At 41.2% G+C, this 23,566-nt stretch overlaps 1 protein-coding gene across 2 annotated transcripts in view; it reads right to left on the bottom strand.

Annotated features, from left to right (window-relative positions):
• The window catches only part of LOC137590367 (adhesion G protein-coupled receptor L3-like), a 178,839-nt gene that overhangs the window by 45,119 nt on the left and 110,154 nt on the right, over positions 1–23,566 (bottom strand). Inside the window, exons 7-10 of one of the 2 annotated variants that reach the window (XM_068307945.1) lie at positions 13,372–13,722; positions 11,358–11,461; positions 7,992–8,177; positions 5,831–5,869 (exon numbers count right to left, since the gene is read on the bottom strand). In XM_068307945.1, coding sequence (XP_068164046.1) covers positions 5,831–5,869; positions 7,992–8,177; positions 11,358–11,461; positions 13,372–13,722 — 680 coding nt within the window. The remainder of the gene's footprint in view (positions 1–5,830; positions 5,870–7,991; positions 8,178–11,357; positions 11,462–13,371; positions 13,723–23,566) is intronic. The other variant, XM_068307946.1, reaches the window with a different exon arrangement.

Raw genomic sequence — 23,566 nt, 5'->3', positions numbered from 1 at the left:
CAAGCAGAGACCGTGGAGTATTCCGCGTTTCCACGGCGAAAAGAAAATGACTAATAAATAAGACGTGAAAAAAAGAAAAAAGAAAAAGTCCTTGGAATCGAGTCTTAAAAGCGATTTGTCGCCAAATCCGTCTAAATTGGTTAAAGTCAAACCGCGTGAAGTTTTCTGAAGTCGACCAATTATATTTTTTTTAAATCAAAAAAATACCACATCCAGTTGTAATTCCTTTCAAGGCCAGCAAAACGGTTCAACAAATGTCATCTGAAATGTAGACAAAATAACTTTAAAAGGTCATACAGAATGAAAAAATGTCTTTTCTGTGTTATTACCTTGAGTCCCGGGGGGGGGGGGGGGCAGCGGCGTAAATGTGCAAACAACGTAGGATGTGAGGACAATGATATCACCCTTACGACTTTTTCCTTCTTTTATCATAGTGCAAAATTTGAATAAGTACTTAACAATGTTTTCAATTAAAAAAAAAAAAAGTTATCATTCATGTGCATTTACAATAAAAAGAAGTTCTGTATTAATAATTGAAAGCCACAAAAAAAATGAGTTAGCTTTAGTAGTGTTGATTATGCACTGGTTAGGCAAAGTAAAGCTGACTTTCTCATCAAGATCAAACATGACAACAGGCAGTGTGATTTCCCTCCATTAGCACATCCAGTGCTAACTAATTAGCATTTTAAGCTTCTTTTTTACAGGCACGCAAAAAGAAAGAGTCTTAATGTCTGGCTAGGTGACCAGTTGATTGGGTGATCTATTTGAGCTGAAATGCAAACAATAAGTTAATGTATAGAAAATGATTAGTGGTTAAATACAGTATTTTCTGCACTATAAGGCGCACCTTCAATCAATGACATATTCTAAAATGGGTTTCACATATAAAGTGCACTGGATTGTAAGGCGCACTGTTGGTTTTTGAGTATATTAAAGGCTTTTAGGTACGCCTTATATTGCGGAAAATATTGTTATACTTTTAGCTGAATATAAAACCCATCAAAATAAAATATTTCAACAACAAAACAGAGAAGAATTCTGGATTTTTGTATTCCTGCGTTCGTCCAGGCGATCTGTCGCCGTGTGGGGAATCTCGTTTTTTCCTGCTCTCCGTTCACAAAGCGGCATGAATGCATTTTTGAAAACAGTGGCCTCATTCTGCAAAATTTCATCACAACTTTGAGAAGATCATTTCCAGCCGTGGTGGTTGGAGGGGGGAAAAAAAAATGCCTGAAGAGACAGGGAGGGGAGTTCGCCTTGGCATCACAACATCGCTATCATGGTAGCCTCAGTCGCGGGGACGCTTGGTGCTATTTTACTGCTATTAGCACACCGCCACTCCATCTGTCACATGCAGCGCCTCACTCCACTGCTACCCCCCCCCCCAAACATCTCTGAGCTGCTTTTCTCCTGCACTGAAATAATGTAAGGAAGACAAAAAAAATCTATAGTCTAGGTCCTGCTATGTGAGGGAATGCTAATCATTAGCTGGACTCACTGCTGGAATGGTGCAGTTGGACTGGGGATGATGACTGGGCGTGAAAAGCTGAAGTGCACAGGCCATTTATACCGGTGCAGGAGGAAGGAAGGGAAGAAGTGGACATTAGTGTGCGCTGGGCAACAATCCAAGTGAACCCGCGGTGTGCGCTTCTATCTGTGCGCTGATTGATGGAACCAACTCTGGGTCTGGGAAATTGATTCTGGCTGGGCTTGATCTCCCGCTCTTTCCTCTCTCGTTCGCTTTGCTGGTCTCCGTTCCGTGTTCCTCCTCTCGTTTCTCTCGTTTTCTGTTCACCGTTTGGGCCGAGTCACTTGTTTTATGTGCGAGACACAATCATGTCGTGTTGACGTAGGGTAGTTCTCTCTCTGTCCTCGACTATAAACCTGAATTCCAGAGAGGATTTGGTGACCAGGTGGTCATTTGTGGTACTGCAGTACAAACAGTATTGTCTGCACTATATTTGTGCTGTACAGTATTGCCTGCACTATAAGGGACACGGGACTATTAGGTGCACCTTCAATGAATGGCATGTCCAAAAACATTTCATTTATAAGGCGCACTGCATTTATAAAGCGCACCGGATTATAAAACACACTGGATTATAAAACGCACTGGATTATAAATCGCACTGGATTATAAAGCGCACTGGACTATAAGGCACACCTTCAATGAATACCCTATTCCAGATCATTTTCACATATAAGGCACACTGGATTATAAAGCACACTGGATTATTAAATGTGCTGGATTATAAAGTGCACTGGACTATAAAGCGCACTGGACTATAAAGTGCACCTTCAATGAATGTCCTAATCCAAAACATGTTCATATATAAAGTGCACTGGATTATAGAGCGCACTGCCGGTTTTTGAGAAAATTAAAGGCTTTTAGGTGGGCCTTATAGTGAAAATACTATAATCTGTTCTCCCACAGCTCCTACTTTCACAACTGCAGAAATGGTGTTTGCAAAAAAATAAACACTGACAGGAAGTTTCAAACTAAAGCAGTGGGATCTATAGGGGAAAACATTGAGGGGTATAATCCCCAAGAGCAAAGCAGAAACCTAGAAATGTTTTTGTGCAACACGCGAGAAATTGTTGAACTGAAAAAGCTTCAATATTCAATACACCTCGCAGCGTGTGCACTTTCAATCCGGAGGCGCGCGGCGGCGGGTCGGGCTCGAGTTGCCTAATTTGACGGTGCTAAAAAATAAAGAAAAACAGCAGTAAAGCAATTTAAATTAATTTGTGAATAATGACAGTTTTTCTATAAATAGGGGAGACGCTACGCGGCAGATTGGTTGAGTGTGAAATGTTTCCGTTGTTTTGTGTTGTGGTGGAATCGGTGCTGCGAAAATCAGCACCCCATGGAATTTAACATGAGAGGAAATGATTAGGAACACCAGCACTGCTTATACGTTGGCGTAAATGCTTGCTGAACACTTAGAGAATCACACCACCTTCATATAAATGTGTATTAAAACATATATTACATAAAATGGAGCAAAAAGAAAACCTATGAAAGGATTCCGTGTTCCTGAATTCTCTCTGAAACACGAGGAGGTCTTCATCTTCCATCGAACCGCTTCACCAGGAAAATGTTATCACCTCGTTAAAATCATCGAACGCAAAGCCTCCCTTCCTCTCGCCCCCGCTGCCGTGACGACCCCTTCGTCATCCCTCGTATGGAAATGTGTCATCTTAAACGAGAGGTCGGAGATCAATATCCTCCCCCAGCGTTCTTGAGCGTTCCCACTCATTTGGAGAAAGATTCTTTTATGTGTCGAAATAACAGAATATTCTTTTTATTCGTTCCGGCATCTGGATCAAAGTTCGTGACACTGTAAAGTCAAGCTTTAGTCAAACAATGATGGACGTAATCACAGTAATTGGACTGCAACAACGTAAAAAAAAAAATACTGCCATTAAAATGACCGGGAGGCTCAGGCTTCTATTTGGAACATATTTGTTAGAATTCAAAGGAGACAACAGAGAAACATTCCTTCAGGGGGGAAATGTTAAACAAAGGGACTTGATCATTATACGCTTTGTAGCTTTATCAAGGCCAAATCATGTTCGCTGAGATTAAACCGGCTGTGACATGTGGCAGAGAACGCCGCTTATTATTACGAACCGAGAGGAATTCTGAAGGAGTCACGTAATGATCGTTTCATCTGCGCAGGATCAACAGACGGCGCCGAAAAAAGACCAAATGAAGCTCCTTGTGTTGAGATTTCCCGCACAAAGCTTGTGCATTTCTAGTTTTTCCGATTATTAACTAAATGTAGGGACCCTCAATCAAGAACAAAATCACTCAAGCACTTTATTCTGCATGCCATCACTAGCATTTTTCTTAACTGAGATGGTAAATATTTGACCAACTGGGCATCATCTTATTAGCTTTGCAAGCTTACAATTGTGAATGGTAGCATTTAGCTCAAGGGATTTAATAATAATAAATGTAAATAATAAATATTCAAGGTTCAGATTTATGGGTTCTATAAAATATTAAATACCCGGATTGGTGCTCGTATAACTAAACGTATGCATATTGATGTGATTGAATGTTTTATTTGTAGCATCGCTCCCGTACTGGAAGGTATTTCTATTTCTGAATATATTCTTCTCCTTTTGCTGTGCGCAGAGAGAAAGAAAAGCAGCATGGAAATAGAAAAGTGTGATGCACATGTGTTCGCTGTGATGGATGTGCTCTGTTGCATGCACATTGCGGCAGATGTGTTGAGCGTCATCCGCGCTCTATTTATTTCCGCAGTTAGGCTTGTTTGAGTTGTTTTTTCCTGAGCACAAAACAAAAAAAATCTGCAGCCTGTTTTTATTTTTGCATTCTGTTAGCTCCGTTTCCTTATTTTCAGCACATGCTGCTAACAAAAACAAGAATACGCGTATATAATGTTTCTTTCACCATCTCTCGTGCATGATCAGTCTTAATTCTCCAATAAGACATCAGTGCCTCTTGAATACAACCGATAGCAAAGCCGTTATGTGTACGCCCATCAGCCTCAGCAGAGCCATCAGCCGCCGTCGCCACCACAGCCGGGGGCTCTAATGGGGGATTTATCTTGCTGCAGCTCGGGGGCTGATGCCCTTCAGTTATAATCTCACTGATGGGTCTGAGCGCCAAAGACTTTCTGACAGATCGGTTATTGCTTTCCATCTGTTGCATTAAACAATTATCTTGACTTCATCCACTGCTGATTGAAATGATTTTCATTCACCCAGTTCCACAAAAATACATCCATGGACACATTTTTCAGCTTTTTCAGAGTTTGGCTACACATAAAAAAAATATAATAATTGTTGGATCCCTGCTGCTTTTATTTCATCCATTTATTGTGGATATGAAAAATACATTACCGCTAGCATCCTCTCACACTGACACACCCATCTGAGCATTTGATGCTAATCCGTATCCAAACGTACATTCCGCTTGGACGTTGTTTGAGCAATCACATCGCCATACATGGTTAAGTGCTTCCCGACATACCTCAGAGGAACCGAAGCGAACGCGTGTTGGTTAACATACAAGACAACATCTGGCTCTAATGTGAGGCTTTATTGGAACCATCTGTAAGGGAAAGACGGGGACGTCAACTTATTCCCCCAGCTTTCTCGTTGAGGCAGAAATGATTCTGATGACAGCTAAAACGTCACTCTGGGGATAAAAAAAAAAAAAAAAAATCACGCCGGTAGCCCCGAGAAGAAGCTGGGTGAATAGATGGAGATCCTCATTTAAATGGGACACACATGTATTATGCATCTGGGAGAATCATAACACACCCCCATGACTTTGGCTGATGCAGAAGTTAGAAGTTGACTCGCTCGATAATGAGGTCACTTTTCTTGGCTCTTAAGCATTTGTTGAGAATTTTGAAGTGCATCACATGGATGAGAGCTCAATTTTTGGACTGATGATCTCCACTTATGTGGTTTATTTCTCTGTGCTAATGTGACAGTTTTTAGGGGATATCTAAAAATGAAACCCACAATGGCGTATGGAAATTCTCTGCATCATGCTCATGCCAAATGTATGATAGAATGAAAAATACCATCATATATACATGCTTGAAAGGGAAAAATGGTGACATATGACTCATGCTGACACACTGCTTGCATCTGACTCAATGATTCAACACAAATTCTGGCAGAAACACAGCGTGTGACAGTTAAGTGACTTCCATTCCATATGTGTTGCTGCTCATTTTCTCTTCAAAAGGTCAAACGTTTTGACGGATTACGTTAGAAAATGACATGCTAAGGATGGAAACGGAGGAGGGATGGGTAAGAAGGGGTTGAAGTCTGGTTGAAATACCTGTACGTAAAAGCGGCAAGAGCGCTCTCGTTTCTGTAGCTGCAACCGAAAGAGAATGTCAAAGTTAGCAACATGTCAAATAATTTGCAAATACATTTCTGTTCAGTAGATTCTCCTTATGAAAAGATGTACAGTATTTTCCGCACTATAAGGCGCACCTATAAACCGACCGTGCACCTTATAGTCCAGTGCACCTTATAGTCCAGTGCGCCTTATAGTCCAGTGCGTCTTATAGTCCAGTGCACCTTATTGTCCAGTGCGTCTTATAGTCCAGTGCACCTTATAGTCCAGTGCGGCTTAAAGTGCGGAAAATACTGTAATGTATATTAATTTCACACCGTCTTGGAGAAGCACGTGTGGGAGTATACCTAGGATACTCCTAAATATGAGTCCCGATGTTATCATTGGTTTTATGATTATAATTATTCACAAGAGAACTTCATATGAGAACCAGCTTATTAATCCTTTGAATTGCTCCCTACCATCGAAGGGTGAATATCTGCTAAAAACTTCAGCCAGAGGGAGACAGCCAACAGAACCACCGACTGGCTTAGCCGCTATGTTCAGGTACCGCGGTAAATCCCATGCAGATTATCTCCAAAGACCACCATTTCCCCCATGAAGGCGCCTCTTGCTTTACGTCTCTACCTCTCGCCGCCGTTAACAAGCAACTCTTTGATCAAGAAAACAACAATGAACCCCCCTCCCCCGCCCGCCGTTTACCAAACTGATCCTTTTTCGGAGTCGACCGACTGCTTCGCTAACAAAAAATTTAAGTCGGGAATTCGCAAAGCTTTTTGCAGACTGTGTCGTAATGATTGAACGCGGGAGGTAAACACGAGTCGGACCAGAGAGTGGGGGGGGGGTTCTTTCGGGTTTCTTGTGCTTCCTTTGGTGAGAGCTCTAATTAGCGAAGGAAGCCAACCCCCAAGAGAAAGACGTGGGGTCATTTTTCTCTTCATAGCCTGCACGCAAAAATAACAGAGTGTATATATCCGAGTACAGAGAATTACAAATCATATATAAGCCCCTGACCTCTTGAATTAATTATCCTGCCTTTAAAAAGCCTTCTTTTATTCCCCTCAACCTGACAGAGTTCTTTTTTCTTTGCTCCATTTTCTTCGTTTTAAGAGAAACTTACGGCGACAACGGCGGCCTGGACTGCGGCAGCATCTACCTCGGACGTGTTTTATGTGAATCCTTTCTATTTCAAGAGGTATTATAAAGTCTAGTTGCTCCTCAATGTGAATTTACTCATCAAGCTCCCTTCTGAGGCCTTTTGGCCATCTTTACTGCCTCCCCCTCTCCATTGGAGAAAACTGGCACTAAAATCTGAATGGGGACATCTGTGTCTGTTGCGGCAATGAAATAAAAATCCGTCCTGCAAAAAAAAAAAAAAAAAAAAAACCTATCCGAGAACAGGTGTTTGTGTTCCTCCACAACTGAAGCGGCTCCAGCAAATTAACGTCTGACATTTTGAATTTCACTGATGTTTGCTTTTCTGTTGACTGCTCAGCAGACAGGAAGAATCTTTTTTTTTTTTTTTTTTGCTTGCTTTTTTTTTTTTTTTGGCCAGAGAGCTCCTTACCGGCACCAGCAAATCCTAGAATAAATGCATTATCTTCAGGTTCAGCAAAAGTGGAAAAACACACGCTGCACAAATCCAACTCCAACCCTGTCCAATTAGTAAAAATCAAGTGGTGCAAACAGCGTTTCACAAAAAAATGCCTTGTGGATAACAGCTAAATCAGAGCAAAACTTATAGCCTAGCACACGATAGCACAGAAAGCTATCATATGAAACAGAAGGTGTGTTTTAATATGAGCTGGACCACAGGGAACTCATGGAAATGTTTTTATCTGACAGCACTGGGCCAAATAGAAGATAATTAAAAGAGCATCTACTTTAAGTTTGAAGTCTAGCGGGAGTCAAGTCTTCATTTTGGGAAAGTTTCGGAGTCAGAAAAGTAATGTTGACTCACAAACGGACCTTATTAGGTAAAAGATTTCACCTAGAATTCCCTAAAATCGGACTTCTCCATTGCAAAGGGTGATCTGAACAATCCTGAGGCACAAGTGTGTGTTTATTAAGATTATTATAAAGGCTTATTATAAAGATTTTTATTAGCTGGGTTAACTGGATGGGCAGCGTCCTCCACTACCTTATTCAGGCTCCTTGCGGCGCTGTCTTTGCCCCCCGGGGTGAGGTTCCTCAGCTGGACATCCAGGAGATCCACCAGCTGGACCATCGCCTTCACCGTGTAGGTGATGTCCCCCGCCTGGAGATTCCGTTTGGTTTGCTCCGCCAACTCTCTGGCGATCACTGCGGCGGTCTCTCCAGCTTTCAGCTTTAAAGTAGGACAAAATATGTATTATAATAAATAAATACATTGATTTCATGCAGGTGTATAACAACCCAAACGCGCCTCGTCCTTATATCTTACCCCCCTTTACCGCGGTGAGCCTATTACCCCAAACCTGCACACCGATAAACACAGGAGAACATGAAAAATTGCAGCATACAAAATGTGCAGACCCTTAAAATGAATACCATTTAGCCTTTACATTATCCCCAAACATTCTGTTATATTGCACACAATTAATGTGGCTGGATGATACTCAGCTGAAAGCACAATGGGGAGAATATTGTATCCTGAAGCAATTATGAAATCAACTATTGAGGGAATTTCCCCAGGTAGCCTTACACCTTTATGAAACCACTGCAGCGTGGAGAGGGTGTGTATATGTTGTACACAAAGGACCCGTCCTGTTGGATATTTGTTTGTTTTTTTGCTATTTCTGAGCCTTTATATGATTTGTATCTTGGGAGCTGCCGAAAGAAAGAGTAATAATTGTTTGAGATTATTTTTTTAAATTTTTGTATAAAACATATCCACTGGATTATAATCCACTGGATTCAGTGACGTTTAAGGTCTTCATACTCATCCGTTCGCTGATAATGTTAAGAAATTGTTCAGGTTTGCAAAAAAGACGTTAGTTTAAACGCTTCGCGCATGTTAGGATGCTTTTTCAAGGATAATAAGTCAGATAGGAACAAAATGTTAACAAAATGTTAGCCAGCTAAACAATATCTGTTGAAATCTGCCAGAAATATTTATCAGAAACATCAACATTTACCATCTAAAAACATGAACTTTTCTCTGAAACAGTTTGAATTTAAAGATTTAAATATCAAAACATTTGATTTTTGAGAAATTAATTATTTGAAATGGCAAATCTTAAGTTGCTGCAGGTAAATAATGGGGACTACAGTCAATGGTGGGGCTTAAATAAAGTAATTTTAACTTGGATGGTTTAAAAAAAAAACAACCCTTGTTATTTGTCAGGGGAAAACTTGTGAATATCTTACTTGTGAGATAGTGTGCGATGTGTTTATTGGCTAATTAGACTCCCCATGAACCAACTCACATCGCACTGCACATCTCAACCTTTCTAGCTTTGATGTGATAATGCGAATAATAAGGAAGACGCCATCCTATCCTCTCCGACACGATGTTAACCCTTTTCTTTAAATACTCTCAAAATACAGTAAAAAAAAAAAAAAAAAAAAGATGGAACAAGCTATAAATGCAGCTACAAATCAGTTCGTGACAAGTTTTTAAATTGTAGACTAGCACACCGACTGACACCGACTAAAAACAGGCCAAACCCTGATTTACTCTGGCATCACCTGCTATCATCATCTGTGGGTTTGTTAGTCAAGCCAATTATGCTGCTTAAATTGGTCGTTACAGAGGTGCATGCTGGGGGAATATATCTTTGGGAGATGTTTTCCTCTTTTCCCTCCCTGCTCTTGTCTCTTAATGAGGCAGCCAGGATTCACAGAATAAATAGCTTACAGGTCTTTTTTTTTTGTTTTTTTTGTTTCAGTCTGCCTATCTGGCGTCAGTTATTTCTATTTTTATTTCCTATATATTCATGTCTCAATTTGTCAACCTGGCCGTCTGGTAATGAGCGGCGCATCGTACAGGAGAACGTCCCCCACATCTGAAATAATGAATCGTTGGTCTCCGTGGATGATACGTGGGGCACCGCTGGAGGAAAAAAGGTTTTATATTAATGAAGCGTTTGTTTAAAAATACACATTGTTTGATTGTCAAGCAGATCTTTAATAGGTCGCGTTTTTTTTTTTTTATCGGAATTCCGTCCGTTGCTGTCGAATCCAAGCAATAACAGCAGGAGAGCGACGTTCGGAAATAACTTTAATTAATTCCGCCTGTAGTGGAGCTTTTATTGCGCCGCTCAAAACGGTGCTGCAGAGAAATGCACCTCATAATTCCATTTTGTTCCCCTACAGCCATCCCTCCATCCATATCTGCAAACTGCGGTTTGTGTAATGAGCCGAATTTTTTTTTTTTTGCCATTGAGTACATCGTAAGTGTTAGAACACGCACGCCTCGTGGTCCTATGAGTCTGAAGGAGAACATCGCCTGCAATTTATAACCTGGGATCCTGATTCACCTGCAGTAACTGTCACTCTTTCTATTTTATTACATGATTGTAGTTCAGATTTAAACATAGGAGGCTTTTGCATAATAACCTGACTGTGGAGGAGGTGGGGATCCAAACGGCTGAGGCAGAAGAAGTATAGAATCCAGCTGTACTGTGTTATAGCCCAAAAAAGGACTTTAGATTAGATTAGTACAGTATTTCTGCACTATAAGGTGCACTGGATTGTTGGAGCTGTTCAAAATAATTTTTTTATATACAAGCAAACCTTGTTTTTCGAATGCTTTAGGCATCGAACAAATCGTAATTCAACCAAAAAACTTCAGAATTTTTTTGTTTTAGAAGTCCAACAAAATTTGGAAGTTGAGCGCGAAACAAACGCCTTTTTCTCGCCGCCAAGCGCGAGAAAGGATGAGAAAAGTCGAGAGAAAATGTGACGGTAATGTGCTTTTTATTTTAGTTTACTGTATTCCATAATTTTTGACTTCATTTGCGTTCCATTGCCTCTGGTACGAGTTACGGTACCATAAACTTCTGTCCAAAAGTCGACGGTAACTAGTACGTCAGGCTAACCTGATTACGTTGATGTTTTTTCTTTCTTTCTTTCTTGTGTTTGCTTCTTTCTTTTACATTTCTTTGATATGTTTCATTACTATACAATTTGATATATAAATGACATTAAGAAATAACATATGTTGAAAAAAAGGTAGTTTTCTAGCATCTTTGAATGGATTAAGTCCATTTACATTATTTGTAATGGGAAAAATGGATTTGGAATTCGAACAAAATCGCTATGCAGGAACGAATTGTGGTCGGAAGCCGAGGTTTGCCTATATAAGGTGCACTGGATTATAAGGCGCACTTTCGGTTTTCGAGAAAATTTAAGGGTTTTAGGTGCAACATATAGTGCAGAAAATAATATACCTAAAGTACCGTGCTGTGGTACTGGTTTACACCCCGCCCAAATCCAGCCACCCTCATCAAATATATATAGGAGCTGTCCATTGAGGAAAACTTCCAGTTGAGCATTGTGAACTATAGCATGTGCTCTTTGGTACCTTCTGGCTGATGATGTTGACCCAGGGGGAAGTGCAGTTGCTGAAGTCGGGTCCTTGGGGGTCCCAGTATCCCTCTGGAGCCACACACATGTATGAGGCCACACCTTCAGACACAGGAAACACAACGGATTGCTGAGAATAACGTCTTGAAACCTATTATTAACCCAACCAACCAACCAATGGACATATTTTGGTCGGTCTCAGTCCACTTTCCCATCATCCCCCATTGGCAGCACGTTGCTTTCAGTTATTTTGCAAACCTTTAACCTACAAAATTCCTGCAAAAACACTTGCTATTAAGTGATTAACTTTTTGGATGCTGCAAACATTTAATTGGATGTTTTTATCTTAAAGCGACTAAAATAGACTCGTCTCACTCTAGGCAAGCCAGACGGCACATCTATTTAATCATTAAAAGTCAGACAATGTCTTCATGTGTCTGCGTGTGAAAAATCCAGCTCCTGTCTGAAAGGAAATACATGGGCAATTTTAATCCAATACAGCCTGAATTCATAATGAAAGGTTGTTTCAAAAAACTTTGGGGAGTGATGTTTTTAACGATATTCCATCAGGACAAATAAAAAAAGCACATAATGGGCGACATTAGGTTATTTACTGTAGTTAATTAACGCAAAAGTTTTACTCAAGAGAAAAGAAAACAGATTATATAAACCATGAGCTATTTTGTGAGCATCTGCTCTACAGGGGATTTTTGATTTGCTCATCCACACCTCAAATAACATTCGTCTAAAATTTCCAAAGCTGTCATCATGGAGGCTACCCGCTGACATTAAATCGCCCTTGCTTGTACTTAGAGGGAGGGTGCGTTGGAGGGCGAGACGACCGGCATTAACAGATATAAATTTTGATTGACATATAATTTCCTTCCCCAGTCCACCTTGGGCAGCCTTATATTTGATGGGTTTATACGATAAGGGAGTCCGCATTTCCTCCTATATTGAGAAGGAAGAGGAAAAGGGCATGAAAGGAGAGGAGTCTGAGAGAGGGAGTCGGAAAGGGGAGAGAGAATGACGGCAAGAGGAGCGGGGTGGATGGATGGAACGGGAGCGGGGAACTTTCAAAGAGTGGCAGAGGAAGCTCATCCAGTCGTGTTCGGCTTGGCAGTGTTGTCTGAAGAGCAACGGCTTTGAAGAGGTTCTGAGGGGAGACGGGTTATGTGCTCCTCTTATCTTGCGATGTGACTTCTCCTAGTGAGGTCTCGACGGGTGCCGGCACTGCCCATTTATGACGCCTGTACATGAAGTGTGTTTCCGTGGAAAGAAATTGATGTTTTTTTAACGCCTTCGAGACGGGATTTGACGAATCTAGGGTGACTTTGGCTGTTAAAAAAAAAAAGTTTGGGGAAAAAATTGTGCAAAAAACATACTCTACTGATCTCATTTGGTAAATTTTGTATTCTAAAACCCTTAAGCTCCGTTTTTTTTTTCTTCTTTTTTTACGTAACTACCAGGTTGTGTCAAAAAGAGGTAAATTAAGGCGTTTCCAGCATGCCTCCTGGAGGATTTCATATCACACAGGGAGGGGGACCCCTGGTGTCCTGGAGGGATTATATATGTTGTCCGACCTGGGAACACAGTCATTTCTCATTTGAAATATTTCAGTTGGTGCATGTCAATTTTCAATTTTCCATGCAGATGCTCAACTATCTGCAGGCTTATATCAGACAGGCAGAAGTACAAAAGTGGGGAATGAGGACAGGAAGCAGGAGACCCGGTGGTGCAGGGGGGGTGTAAACAACAAACACACCAGCGAGAAACATCAAGGCAAAAATCCCCACAGCAGACCGTGTCTTCAAATTAGACATACAAAATGAAACAATGCTGACATCCCTACAAAGTGGAGAAATAAAGGAACGTTGTATGTAATTCACAAGTAGAGTTTAACAACAAGTGACTTTAATTTTCACCATCAGAAGCCTTGTTAGCAGCATGTCTGGAATCAGCTACAGCTAAAATTGCTAAAAAGAGCACAGGAAAAGCGCAGGAAAACTCACCTATGGTTCCAGACGGACATGGCATCTTGGATACCGTGCCCTGCTTGGTCCTCGGCCAAGAGATGTCCGTCATCACGTGGGGATTGCAGTACTCCACCCTGATGTTGGGAAGTTTTGAAGAAGATGGAGCCCTCTCTTCATCATCCGGTACCAAACCCTCCATTGGCGTCTGGACGGGGGTCGACACGGTGGACGTGGTTCGTGGCCACTGGGCCATGGCTGGCGTCGTCGCGGGCATCTTGGTCGTGGTAGTTCTGGCCGTGGTGGTTGTCATGGTGAGGGTGCTTGGTCTGGTGGTAGTCCTTGTCAATGTCGTGGTGTCCATATAAACCATTACAGAGGAGGAGGTTTCTGGTGAAAGAGGAGGAAGGAAGAAAATGAAAAGGAGACTGACAGTAAATGTCTTTTGTCTTGATTTAAAAATGTACTTTTGGGGGGGGGGGGGGGGGGGTTCAGAGCATATGCAGAAGGGGTAGTGTTCCTATCTCTTTTCCTTGCGTCGATACGACAAAGAAAGGCCTAAGGAGGATCAGTTGGAAGCGGTACTCGTCTACGGCGTGTGGTTTGAGACACCCCTCCCCCCCGCTGGCTAAACTCATAAGCACACATGTATACAGCAGAGGAGTTTAAACAGACAGGGCATATAGCCGCAGGAAAATCTCTAGATGTTGTAGTTACACGCTTTTTTCTGGGTCAGCCGGGACTAACCGGAATACCTATTCTCGCCCCGTGGTTGCACTCCGGGGGGGGTGCTTCCTAATGACGCTGTTTACCAGAGTTGTCGGGGAGATAGACCATCATAACATCGATGTGCCCACGAAGTGGCACAGCAATCGTTTTCTTTCCACACGCCTCCCGGACAGACAGTCATCAATCATCCCATCTTCTCAGACATCCCCTCTCTCCCTTTATATTCTTTCCCGATTGGAAAATTGTGCCCTAAAATTGGGTTAGCTATAGGCTCTTTATGCAGCCGCGTTGGGTCAGAGGACACACAGGGGTCACGCCTCATAATATACCTCGAGGCAGACGGCGTCTCCGAGGTAGTCCTTCGAGATATTTATTAAGGGATATTGTTCTGCGGTCGTTATTGTACAGCTGCACAATATTGTTCAATCTGCCATAGTGTCCTTTACATATGTCATGATCTTATTACTGTGTGTGGCTGGCTGCAGACCGGTTAAATAAGAGTTCACCAGAGTGCATTTTCTCACCAACTCACACACACACACACACACATGCACACACAATCTTGGCCTTTGCAAAAAATGCAATTTGCGTAAGTGTTGTTCCTGCCTGACGCCGAGATACAATCAAAATGACAAGAGTGACAAATGCTCCCAATCAATATGAAAGGGGAGCAAAACAAAATTTAATGAGGGTCAATTTTGGGTTTGGCAGGTGTAATGGACGTCAAACACACACACACCCGTCGAGCCGAGATAAACAGGCGCGTCTGCCGAAATTCAGGCGACTTTCAATTTGCAATCGGATGATGTCTCTCTTTTGGTGGGTTGTGAAAGCGGCATAAATGATGGCATTGGTTTTAGGGATGGCAGACACGCCGCAGAGACTGTAATGACACAAACCGGGTCAATATCAACAGCTAATACATTCGATGGATAACAGAGCGCCCCAGGTTTATTAAACAGGTTACAGTCACAGCAAGACGGAAAGGTGAAATGTTTGTTTTGTCGCTCTGACAAAAGAGCTTGTTTTGAACAACAGCGGGTATCTCCGACGCTCCTGTCGAGACGCTCCATCAGTAAAATAGAACTATAACAAGAGTTTAATTGAATTGCTATGTGAGCTAAAGTCATGCAGAGCCATGGAGAATAACTTTCAACAACTTTCCAATCCTACAGACGGACAATAATAAAGGAGAGATGGGGGAAAAGACACCATTACGCTCTTGTCGAAGAATGCAAACACTTCAACAAACTAGCATAAATACACAGTCGCACGCTGACAAACTGGCAGCCGCACACTCATAAACATAAACTGCCTCCCATCAACAGTAAATTAAAAAAAAAAAAAAAAAAAAAGAAATTCGCAAGTGCGCAAGCGGGAATTTAACATTTCCACCAGCCAGGAAGACATCACCATTTGCATTCTTTAGCCTGCGATTAGACATCATCATCCATCTGCGCCGCCGTAGCCCCGCGGATCCTTTTTGGCGGTAATGATCGTGTTAATACGAGGGGAGCGATACGTTCAAGGACACCAGTCTGTTTATTTCATTATTTATGAAATAACTTATTTATGCATCCATTTTTTTGAGGAGGAGCGATAATAACCTGATGTATGTCACACCCATTCTTGGCAAAAGGGGGGAAGTGGCATCAATTTAAGCGTAATTGAAATCAGCCAGCGGTGCTTAAACTGCATGTAGTGCAGGAGACCATTAGAGCACCTCATGGAAATCTGATCATGAAATTCACTGCTCCATATTGGGGTCGGTAAAAGTCACAGCGCCTGGGCTCAGATAAGCTGGTGGCTCAAAAGGTGTCCAGACGAGCCCATTAGGATAAGGAAATGATTGCGCTCAGGATGGCCGGGGAACTCTAACTGGAGCGGATTTCGAAACTGCAAGTTGATATCAGGAAGCAAACCTCACAAAAACATGTGACACACATTCACATACATACTGTATATCCATATATTAAGCTTTAAGAATAAAGATTGAAGCGTATATTTGACCTTGGAGTGAACACAGTTCCTTAAAACAAGGACATCGTTGGGGCTTGCGACACCTCTGAAGTAAACTCAGGTGTCATATGCATAGAGGGATCATTTATCTAAAGAAGTCATATTTCTAAAGCCAACATAAAGCCTGGACTCCTATATCTGCTCCAGAACACCCTGCACCTTCTACTAATGTCACCTCTGTTCTTTCCTCATGACAGAGGAGAGCTTTAGCACCACGATTCAATTTGGGATTACTCAGCAGCCCAATTGAGAGAAAAGTTTTATTTCTCAGATGTTTCCAGTTCATCTTAGAAGAATGTAGAGCTGCTTAGTTTCACTCCCACTCCCTCTCTCTTTATATACAGCAAGTTGGAAGGCTGAAAAAGAAGGTTGACGTTTATTTGGGTCAAAACACCGTTTCTCGTGCCCAATATGGGATCCATTCGAGACAGGTTGTATGAAGAGGTCGTAAAAAGGTCTAAAGGTGAAAAAGAAGCCTCATTATTAGAAAATAGGACTTTGATGTCAATTGAGGTTGGGTTGCCATTTCTTCAAATGCCTAAAGATTAAGAAAAAAAATTAAATCATCCCAGAGTCATCGTCTGTCGATTCATCCATTATCTAGTTTGGGGAACAAAAGTGAAAATCAACCGTTTTAATGTCAAAACCTTATTTTTTTTCAATTCCTCTTTGCTAAAATTTTCTGTCTGGTGAAAAAAACCGTTGAGCAGATTTTTCTTTCAAGGACCGGGAACCAGTGTGTGCCAAAGCTCAAACGCAAACTTTAAACAGTCGCTGCCGATTTGTGCAATATAATTGGCTGATAAGACGTATCTGAGACTCAAAAAAGCTCAAGAAGTACAAGACTGTTATCCAAGAATTGTGGAGAAGGAGGTTTGGACTTTTTTTCCCACTGTGTTTGAAAATGTTTAACAATTTTAGAGGGTTATTAAATAAGCTCTTGAAGAAAATGATAAATATAAACTCAGCAGATGACCCCAAATTTCTCTTTTTTTAGGTTTACAGTCGAGGTTTACTATTTTTCACTCTCTTGGAAAAATATTAGTGACTAAAATAATATTTAATTAGGCTAAAGAATGGTCTGCGACTTTAACTCAGAAACCTTAGTTATCAAAAGTAAACACTGCAGATTTTATGACATTTCCAGAGCCTGTGGATTAAAAAAAATGTGATGACTGTGGTGAACAAAATGTACATATTTAAGAATAATTTCTCCTCAGCAGGTGTTTGAACTAGCAAATGAGCACAAGGTCAAATCGCAAGATAACAATTTAACAATTTTCCCAAAATGCAGTTGGCTTTCCGTCATTAAGGCAGAGCAGGGACCTTTCATGACGATTAGGTATTTAAATACCAGTGAGGCGCCCATTATGCTGTTGATGGAAATAAATCGAATTAGCTGGTGATTGAGGTAAACATATTTTCCACCGGGCTGCATCCTTGGAGCGGCGAAGCAATCTGATCAGAAATGAGAATTGCGGGCAGATTCAGCAAATTTAAAGGATGTGATGACATAATGAGCAGCTGGGATGGCCATCCTATAATAATACAATGAAGACAGAACAGGATCTCTTCCTGTTTTATCTATTTTGTCAATGTTGACTGAGAAATACCGATAGCGTGGAACCACAATCGTTTCGCTGTTAATAGATAGTCTTGTTTTATTGCGTTATAAATTGGTGCTAATGTCGCTGAAATGCATTTTAAAATAACACAGTGGAAACTGCTGGAAATTTTCTTTTTGAAAGAAAAAAAAAACCTTCCATACATCTCCTTCCATAATCCTAATAAAGTCCTTTGTCTACCTTCTCTGCTGCTCCTGTATTCATAATATGATAATATGACAGTGCAGACATATGTGGACAAAATCGTCGTCCCAGCATGAGGTTAAGTCAAAGGCACCAGGAAACATGTCTAGAATGTAATTTTTATTTGATCCTGTCAAGCCCATGGTTGAATTTATTTAACATGCATCATGTTAAATATGACTGCAAAGGCAAACGGAGAGCAGGGATTGAATAAAAAAAAAAAAAAAAGAAGCGTCCTTGAGCAAACTTGTGTATCTTTTCCATGAGATGAGCTCAAAAAAAGAAAAAGAAAAAAGGAAAAAGAAAGCCAGCAGCCCCGGTCTGCAGGCGCTATCGCCTTGGAGACAACACAAGGACATTTTGTTTTGCTTTGCCAGCTTTTCTATTCTATCCAAAGGGATGAACGAAGCAGGGGAGGGGGGTGGGGAGGTGGGCTCAAGAGCATAAACACGGTGAACAAGATTTTTGTATGCTCCCAGGTACTCCTGAGTGACCTTAGAGAAGATTTCAACGTGAGTTTTGTTGTGAGCCGCGGACAATAGAATATGTGGAAATTTGACTCCGAGTAGATGACCTCTACATTTAATCTTTTCAATTTCTTATTTCAATATCCATTTTACAAGGTCTACCTTTCTTGCCATTTTTTATTGGATTCAGCACAGGGTCCTTGGATATTCCACAACAAAATATCAATTAGTGAATGGGTAAATTTTATTTTTTTTTCTTTATAGATTCATTTTCTGTGAGCATTGATCCTGTGTTGGGTCAATACAGATCAATATGGGTGGGATTCAACTTGGGCAAGCTTCCAGATTATCACAGGGCCAACTATAAAGAGCATAGACACCTTCAAACTTTAAATTAGGAAATTTAGAGTCACCAATTATCTTCCATGATTTTGGAAGTGGGAGGAAGCTGTAGAACCTGGATGGAACCCCCGCTGACACAAGGAGAACATAAGAACTTGACAGAAAAAAGGTTTTTAGGTCCAATTCAAAGTGGATTTGATCCCAGGATGTTTCTGCTGCTCCCTACTGGGCCGCCATGCTGAGAAAGGAGGATTCATCTTTTATAAAGTCTGAACATTTGTGGAGATTGTGACCAAAAGCCGTCAGATGAATTAGATTGCATTTGGAGACCAGGTCGTGTTGGTGGTGGTGGTGGCGGATGAAACTGCTGAGACTAATGAGACCAGTAAAATGATTAAGTCGGTAAATCCGTGAAGAATGGGTGAATTATCTTAGATTTAAATTGAATTTTCGAGACATTATAAAGGAGATTAATGCTAAAAGATTTAGCTTCAGCACATTCATGATTCTGAAGTTTCTACACGTCAAGAAGCAAAACTGTCATTCATAAATAAATAAATACAAACTGAGCTAAAGTTCTGGGGGCATTCAGACCTCCTCTCGACGAGACACCAACTCCGCTCATCCCTGACTTCTGTTGCACAAAATCCCCTGAACGCATGAAGTCTGTTTCCACCACACACACACACACACACACACACACACACACACACACACACACACACACACACACACACACACACACACACACACACACACAGCTTTGCGCTCCATTTCAAAGGATTGATTTCAAACTAATTAGCCTCTCTCTCTGTGTCCCAGCGCTCGAGGCCTCTACAATTAGATAAGCCCATTCTACTTTGCTCCAGGAACCTGCTACGGCATTATGACGAATCTGAACGGATCTAGTTTTATATTACTCATCATTTCAGCTCTGACAAGCATCTGCCAACTAAACCCCCCCCCAAAAAAATGAACCGAGCATCAGACTTTCCCATATCAAAGCTCATTTTAACCGTCACACATAGTAAGATCATCAGTCGTCGCCTCTGAAGAAGCTGGACGGTCTTAAACTGAAGTCGCTCATTGCTCACGATGGCCAAAAAACGACCTCGGCATGATGATTTCTTATCCTCAGCCATCAGCAGTGGAGTTTTAGCTTATGAATCACGCCAGGTTTTATTGGTGATGAGAAATATTTACACTCATACAGAGAAAGAAGCATCATCATCAAGTCAATCCTGAATAATCTGCGTTATGCTCCCAAGAATATCAATTCCTGGATGTGGCACGACCCCATCAAAACATTAAACGTGTTCTGGTGGGAAAAAAATAAAAAGCCAATGTCCCCTCAATTAATAGAGCCTTTGGTGGTGGACCAACAAATTCATCAACATCGGAGGGGGGTGCGGTAAACTACGCAGCCAGATATCTGGTAATGCTTCGCTATCATCTGACATGATGGGAGCCGTAATGGATGGGAGCTGTGCATTGTTTGGCAATTAATTTCTCATTCCCAGCCTCTCTTGCTGGAGCTTCAGAGGGCGTCTGTGGAGGTCATGCTGTGTTGGGAGAAGCATATGAACAGTCCTGATATGTATGCACGTAAGCGCTCATAAGAATATTAACGGATTCTCAACGTTTGAGTTAAATGACAAGGGAGACTTGAGCAGAACCCGTCTAAATTTGCACTACAATGAAGAAGCGATTGTATGATTTCAATCGAGAAATGTGTAAAAAAAACAACATGCAAATGTGTTACACACACATCTGCTTTATGACAAATGTGTAGATGGAGAAACTGTCCGTATCAATAGAGTTAAGAAGCTCAAGGATCCTGAAGGAACCTGTAGGACCCAGAAGAAAAGCTGAGACTACAGAATAATACTCATCAAGTGGAATGCTAATTGAAACTATATGTACAGCATATACATATATATATATACACATATAAATATATATATACACATATAAATATATAAACTGTCTATTTATATACATATAAATACATATTTACTGTCTATGTACATATACACACACATATATTTTCTATATACAGTATATATATACAGTATGTATATATATACAGTCTGTCTGTGTGTGTGTGTGTGTGTGTGTATATATATATATATATATATATATATATATATATATATATATATATATATATATATACACACACATATACAGTAATCCCTCGCTGATTTGCGCTTCACTACATCATGGATTTTCAGTAGGTAGTCATGTGATACCGTACGCACATGCTATTGGCTGACAGCATCCGTGCACTGCGTTCCGTGATTCTCAGAGCGCACATTTATTATTAAAGAAACATTTTTGTTTCGTACAAACAGGCGATTAGAGTGTTGGGAAAAGGTAATACAGATAGAAGGTGGTTTAATATCAGTATGGGGAGGGTTCATAAACGTTTAAATTACCGTAAATAATAAAATAAATAGTTCATCGCTATATCACGGAATTCCTTTTTCCTGGAATTCCTGGAACTCATTAACCGCGAGTAACGAGGGATTACTGTATATACATACAGTATATGTATATATATAGACATACACATGTCTACATATATACATATACATACACTGTATTCAGGACAAGTACTGCAGTATAGTAATACGGTACAGTAGAAAGAAACTGTTTTCCTTTCAGTGGGTGTCAGTGGAGACGGATCGGGTGCTGGCCCTAACAGAGGGATCAGCTGCCGCTCCTCTCACTACAGAGGGAATCTGTATGATTTCTAGCTCAACCAGAGCCACAGAGCCACCGCCGCCCGTGATGGATGCTCATCCAGCAGGAGGGATGATGGACAAAATCATGTGTTCTGCAGCCGAACGAATGCACAACGCTACGAAACACCTGAAACCACGAGCCTGTAGGCTCAAACTGACAGAGGGCCCATTCTAATTCGCTTCCAGACGTAAAACAGGAGCATATTTAGATCAGAAAAACACATGCATGCACTTAGGAGGGGAAATGATTATATTTTACAATGTATTACAAATGATTCCGACATGAGAGAATGTGTTTCTAAAACATTCAAAAAGCCTCTACATCAGCAACAAAGCTCTCCTTGTATCCCTGCTAAAACATCTAAAGCTGCATTGCTAACAGAGACCCACTGTGTTGCAGCATCATATGTTTCACAATTAGCCTGAGTTGTTATGTGTGTTTGCGTGGGGGGAAAAAATCAATCTTAGCTATGATGCGAAATCTTGCACTTTCCCTTGAAAAATATTACCCTATGCAAGAGGTGAACCAGTCTGCTAATGAGCGTGTAGGCAACATATCTCAGCCTCGACATCAAAGTGCAAAAAGATTGTTTTTGAGGAACGTTAGCATTCCATTTGAATTATTAAGCATGATATTTCGTGAAGTTTTGCAATCGAGAAAGAAACAGTTGGAAATGTCTCACGACATATTTTTGGTGTCCCTTAAAATTACGTACTAGCACGTCAACGGGTGGAAGCCGGTAGACAGGCTTGTACCTTTGAGAGCCCAATCTAATTACGTCCACCGAACGTCGTCGTCCTGACTTTAATGCTTTGGCAGTCTCAATCAATTTGGAGTATGTGGGCGCTTCTAGGCAGAGCTGAGATGGACGTGAATATACTGAATGTTTGGGATGCTCCAGCAGGGTTGGCACCGTTCCCTAACCAGACGGCAACATGTGGTAAATTTTACCGGCCTGCCAGACAGGAAAGGTATCTACAACACCAACTGTGCCTCAAATCTTATGCTCTAATCACAAGCCAAGAAAATAATCAACGCTGAAGCGTCGCATTTTTAGTATCAGTGGTCGCCGTGGTGAAATGCGTAAAGAAAGGGAACACCCCCTGCAGGTACTAATTACCAACAGACTGATGGTGATTGCTGTATTCAGAAAACAGTCCTCAGATCCCCACTTGGATCTGAATGTTAATCTTTTGAATTAAAGAAATCTCTTCAAACCTGAAAGGACGGTATTAAACGTAAAGAGGTAAACAGGTTGATTGTCTACGTGTGATAGCATCAGCGTTGGATCATCGCTGCATTAGCAGGTGTGGGAGACTGAACCCAAATTCTCCCATCCTTTCAATTTTCACGTTTAAATGCAGCGAGTGTCTCGTGTTCGGATTTGATTGACAGCTCAGAGGTTATTGATTGAAGACGAGAGTGAAGTCAGAAAAACGACGTCTCGAGTAAATATCCCTTTTGGAAATGAAAATACACCGAAGCGGATGGCCTTATTTGACCAGGACTAAAAGTCTGCAGCCGTGCTGGCAGCTCTTTGAGGCAAAGTGGTGCTTTTAGATAAATACTATGCTCACACACACACACACTCATGCATACACACACATACACACCGACTTGTGTCCAGCAGAATTTAACATTTACAATTTTCTAAGTCTAATTTGTTCAATAGCACTAAGTAGAAAAGCACAGCCGAGCTAATAGGTTTATCATTGGTTTAGTGTTGACCAAGTCATTAATCAAAGTGTGCAAAATATTAAATCCGATGATGGTCCTAGATTAAAAAGTAAGAGGTCAAGAAAATTAATCTTTCAAATGAAGACAACGGCTGTCTGTCCAGAAATTAATGTCAATATATTCAAAGGTCGGTCGGGTATTTCGATCTAAAACAACGTAACCGATTTACAAATCTCTGATCTGATTGGATAGTGACTGAAGATCGCCTTAAATGACCTGTTGTTCCGTGACACTGAACCGGACTTGGGCGACGGATGGATGGATGGCTCATCGAGCAAAACGACATCATTCGAGATGATGCGATGCAACCGATTCTGACAGAACAGTAGGGTTGATTGCCTCGTCATACCTAATTACACCTCGCGCTTTCATGACATGGATTTA

The sequence above is a fragment of the Antennarius striatus genome, chromosome 23 (genome assembly GCF_040054535.1).
Source record: "Antennarius striatus isolate MH-2024 chromosome 23, ASM4005453v1, whole genome shotgun sequence".
Taxonomy (NCBI): Eukaryota; Metazoa; Chordata; class Actinopteri; order Lophiiformes; family Antennariidae; genus Antennarius; species Antennarius striatus.
Note: the sequence above shows the minus strand (reverse complement) of the source record. Positions and strands in the feature narration are given on the sequence as shown.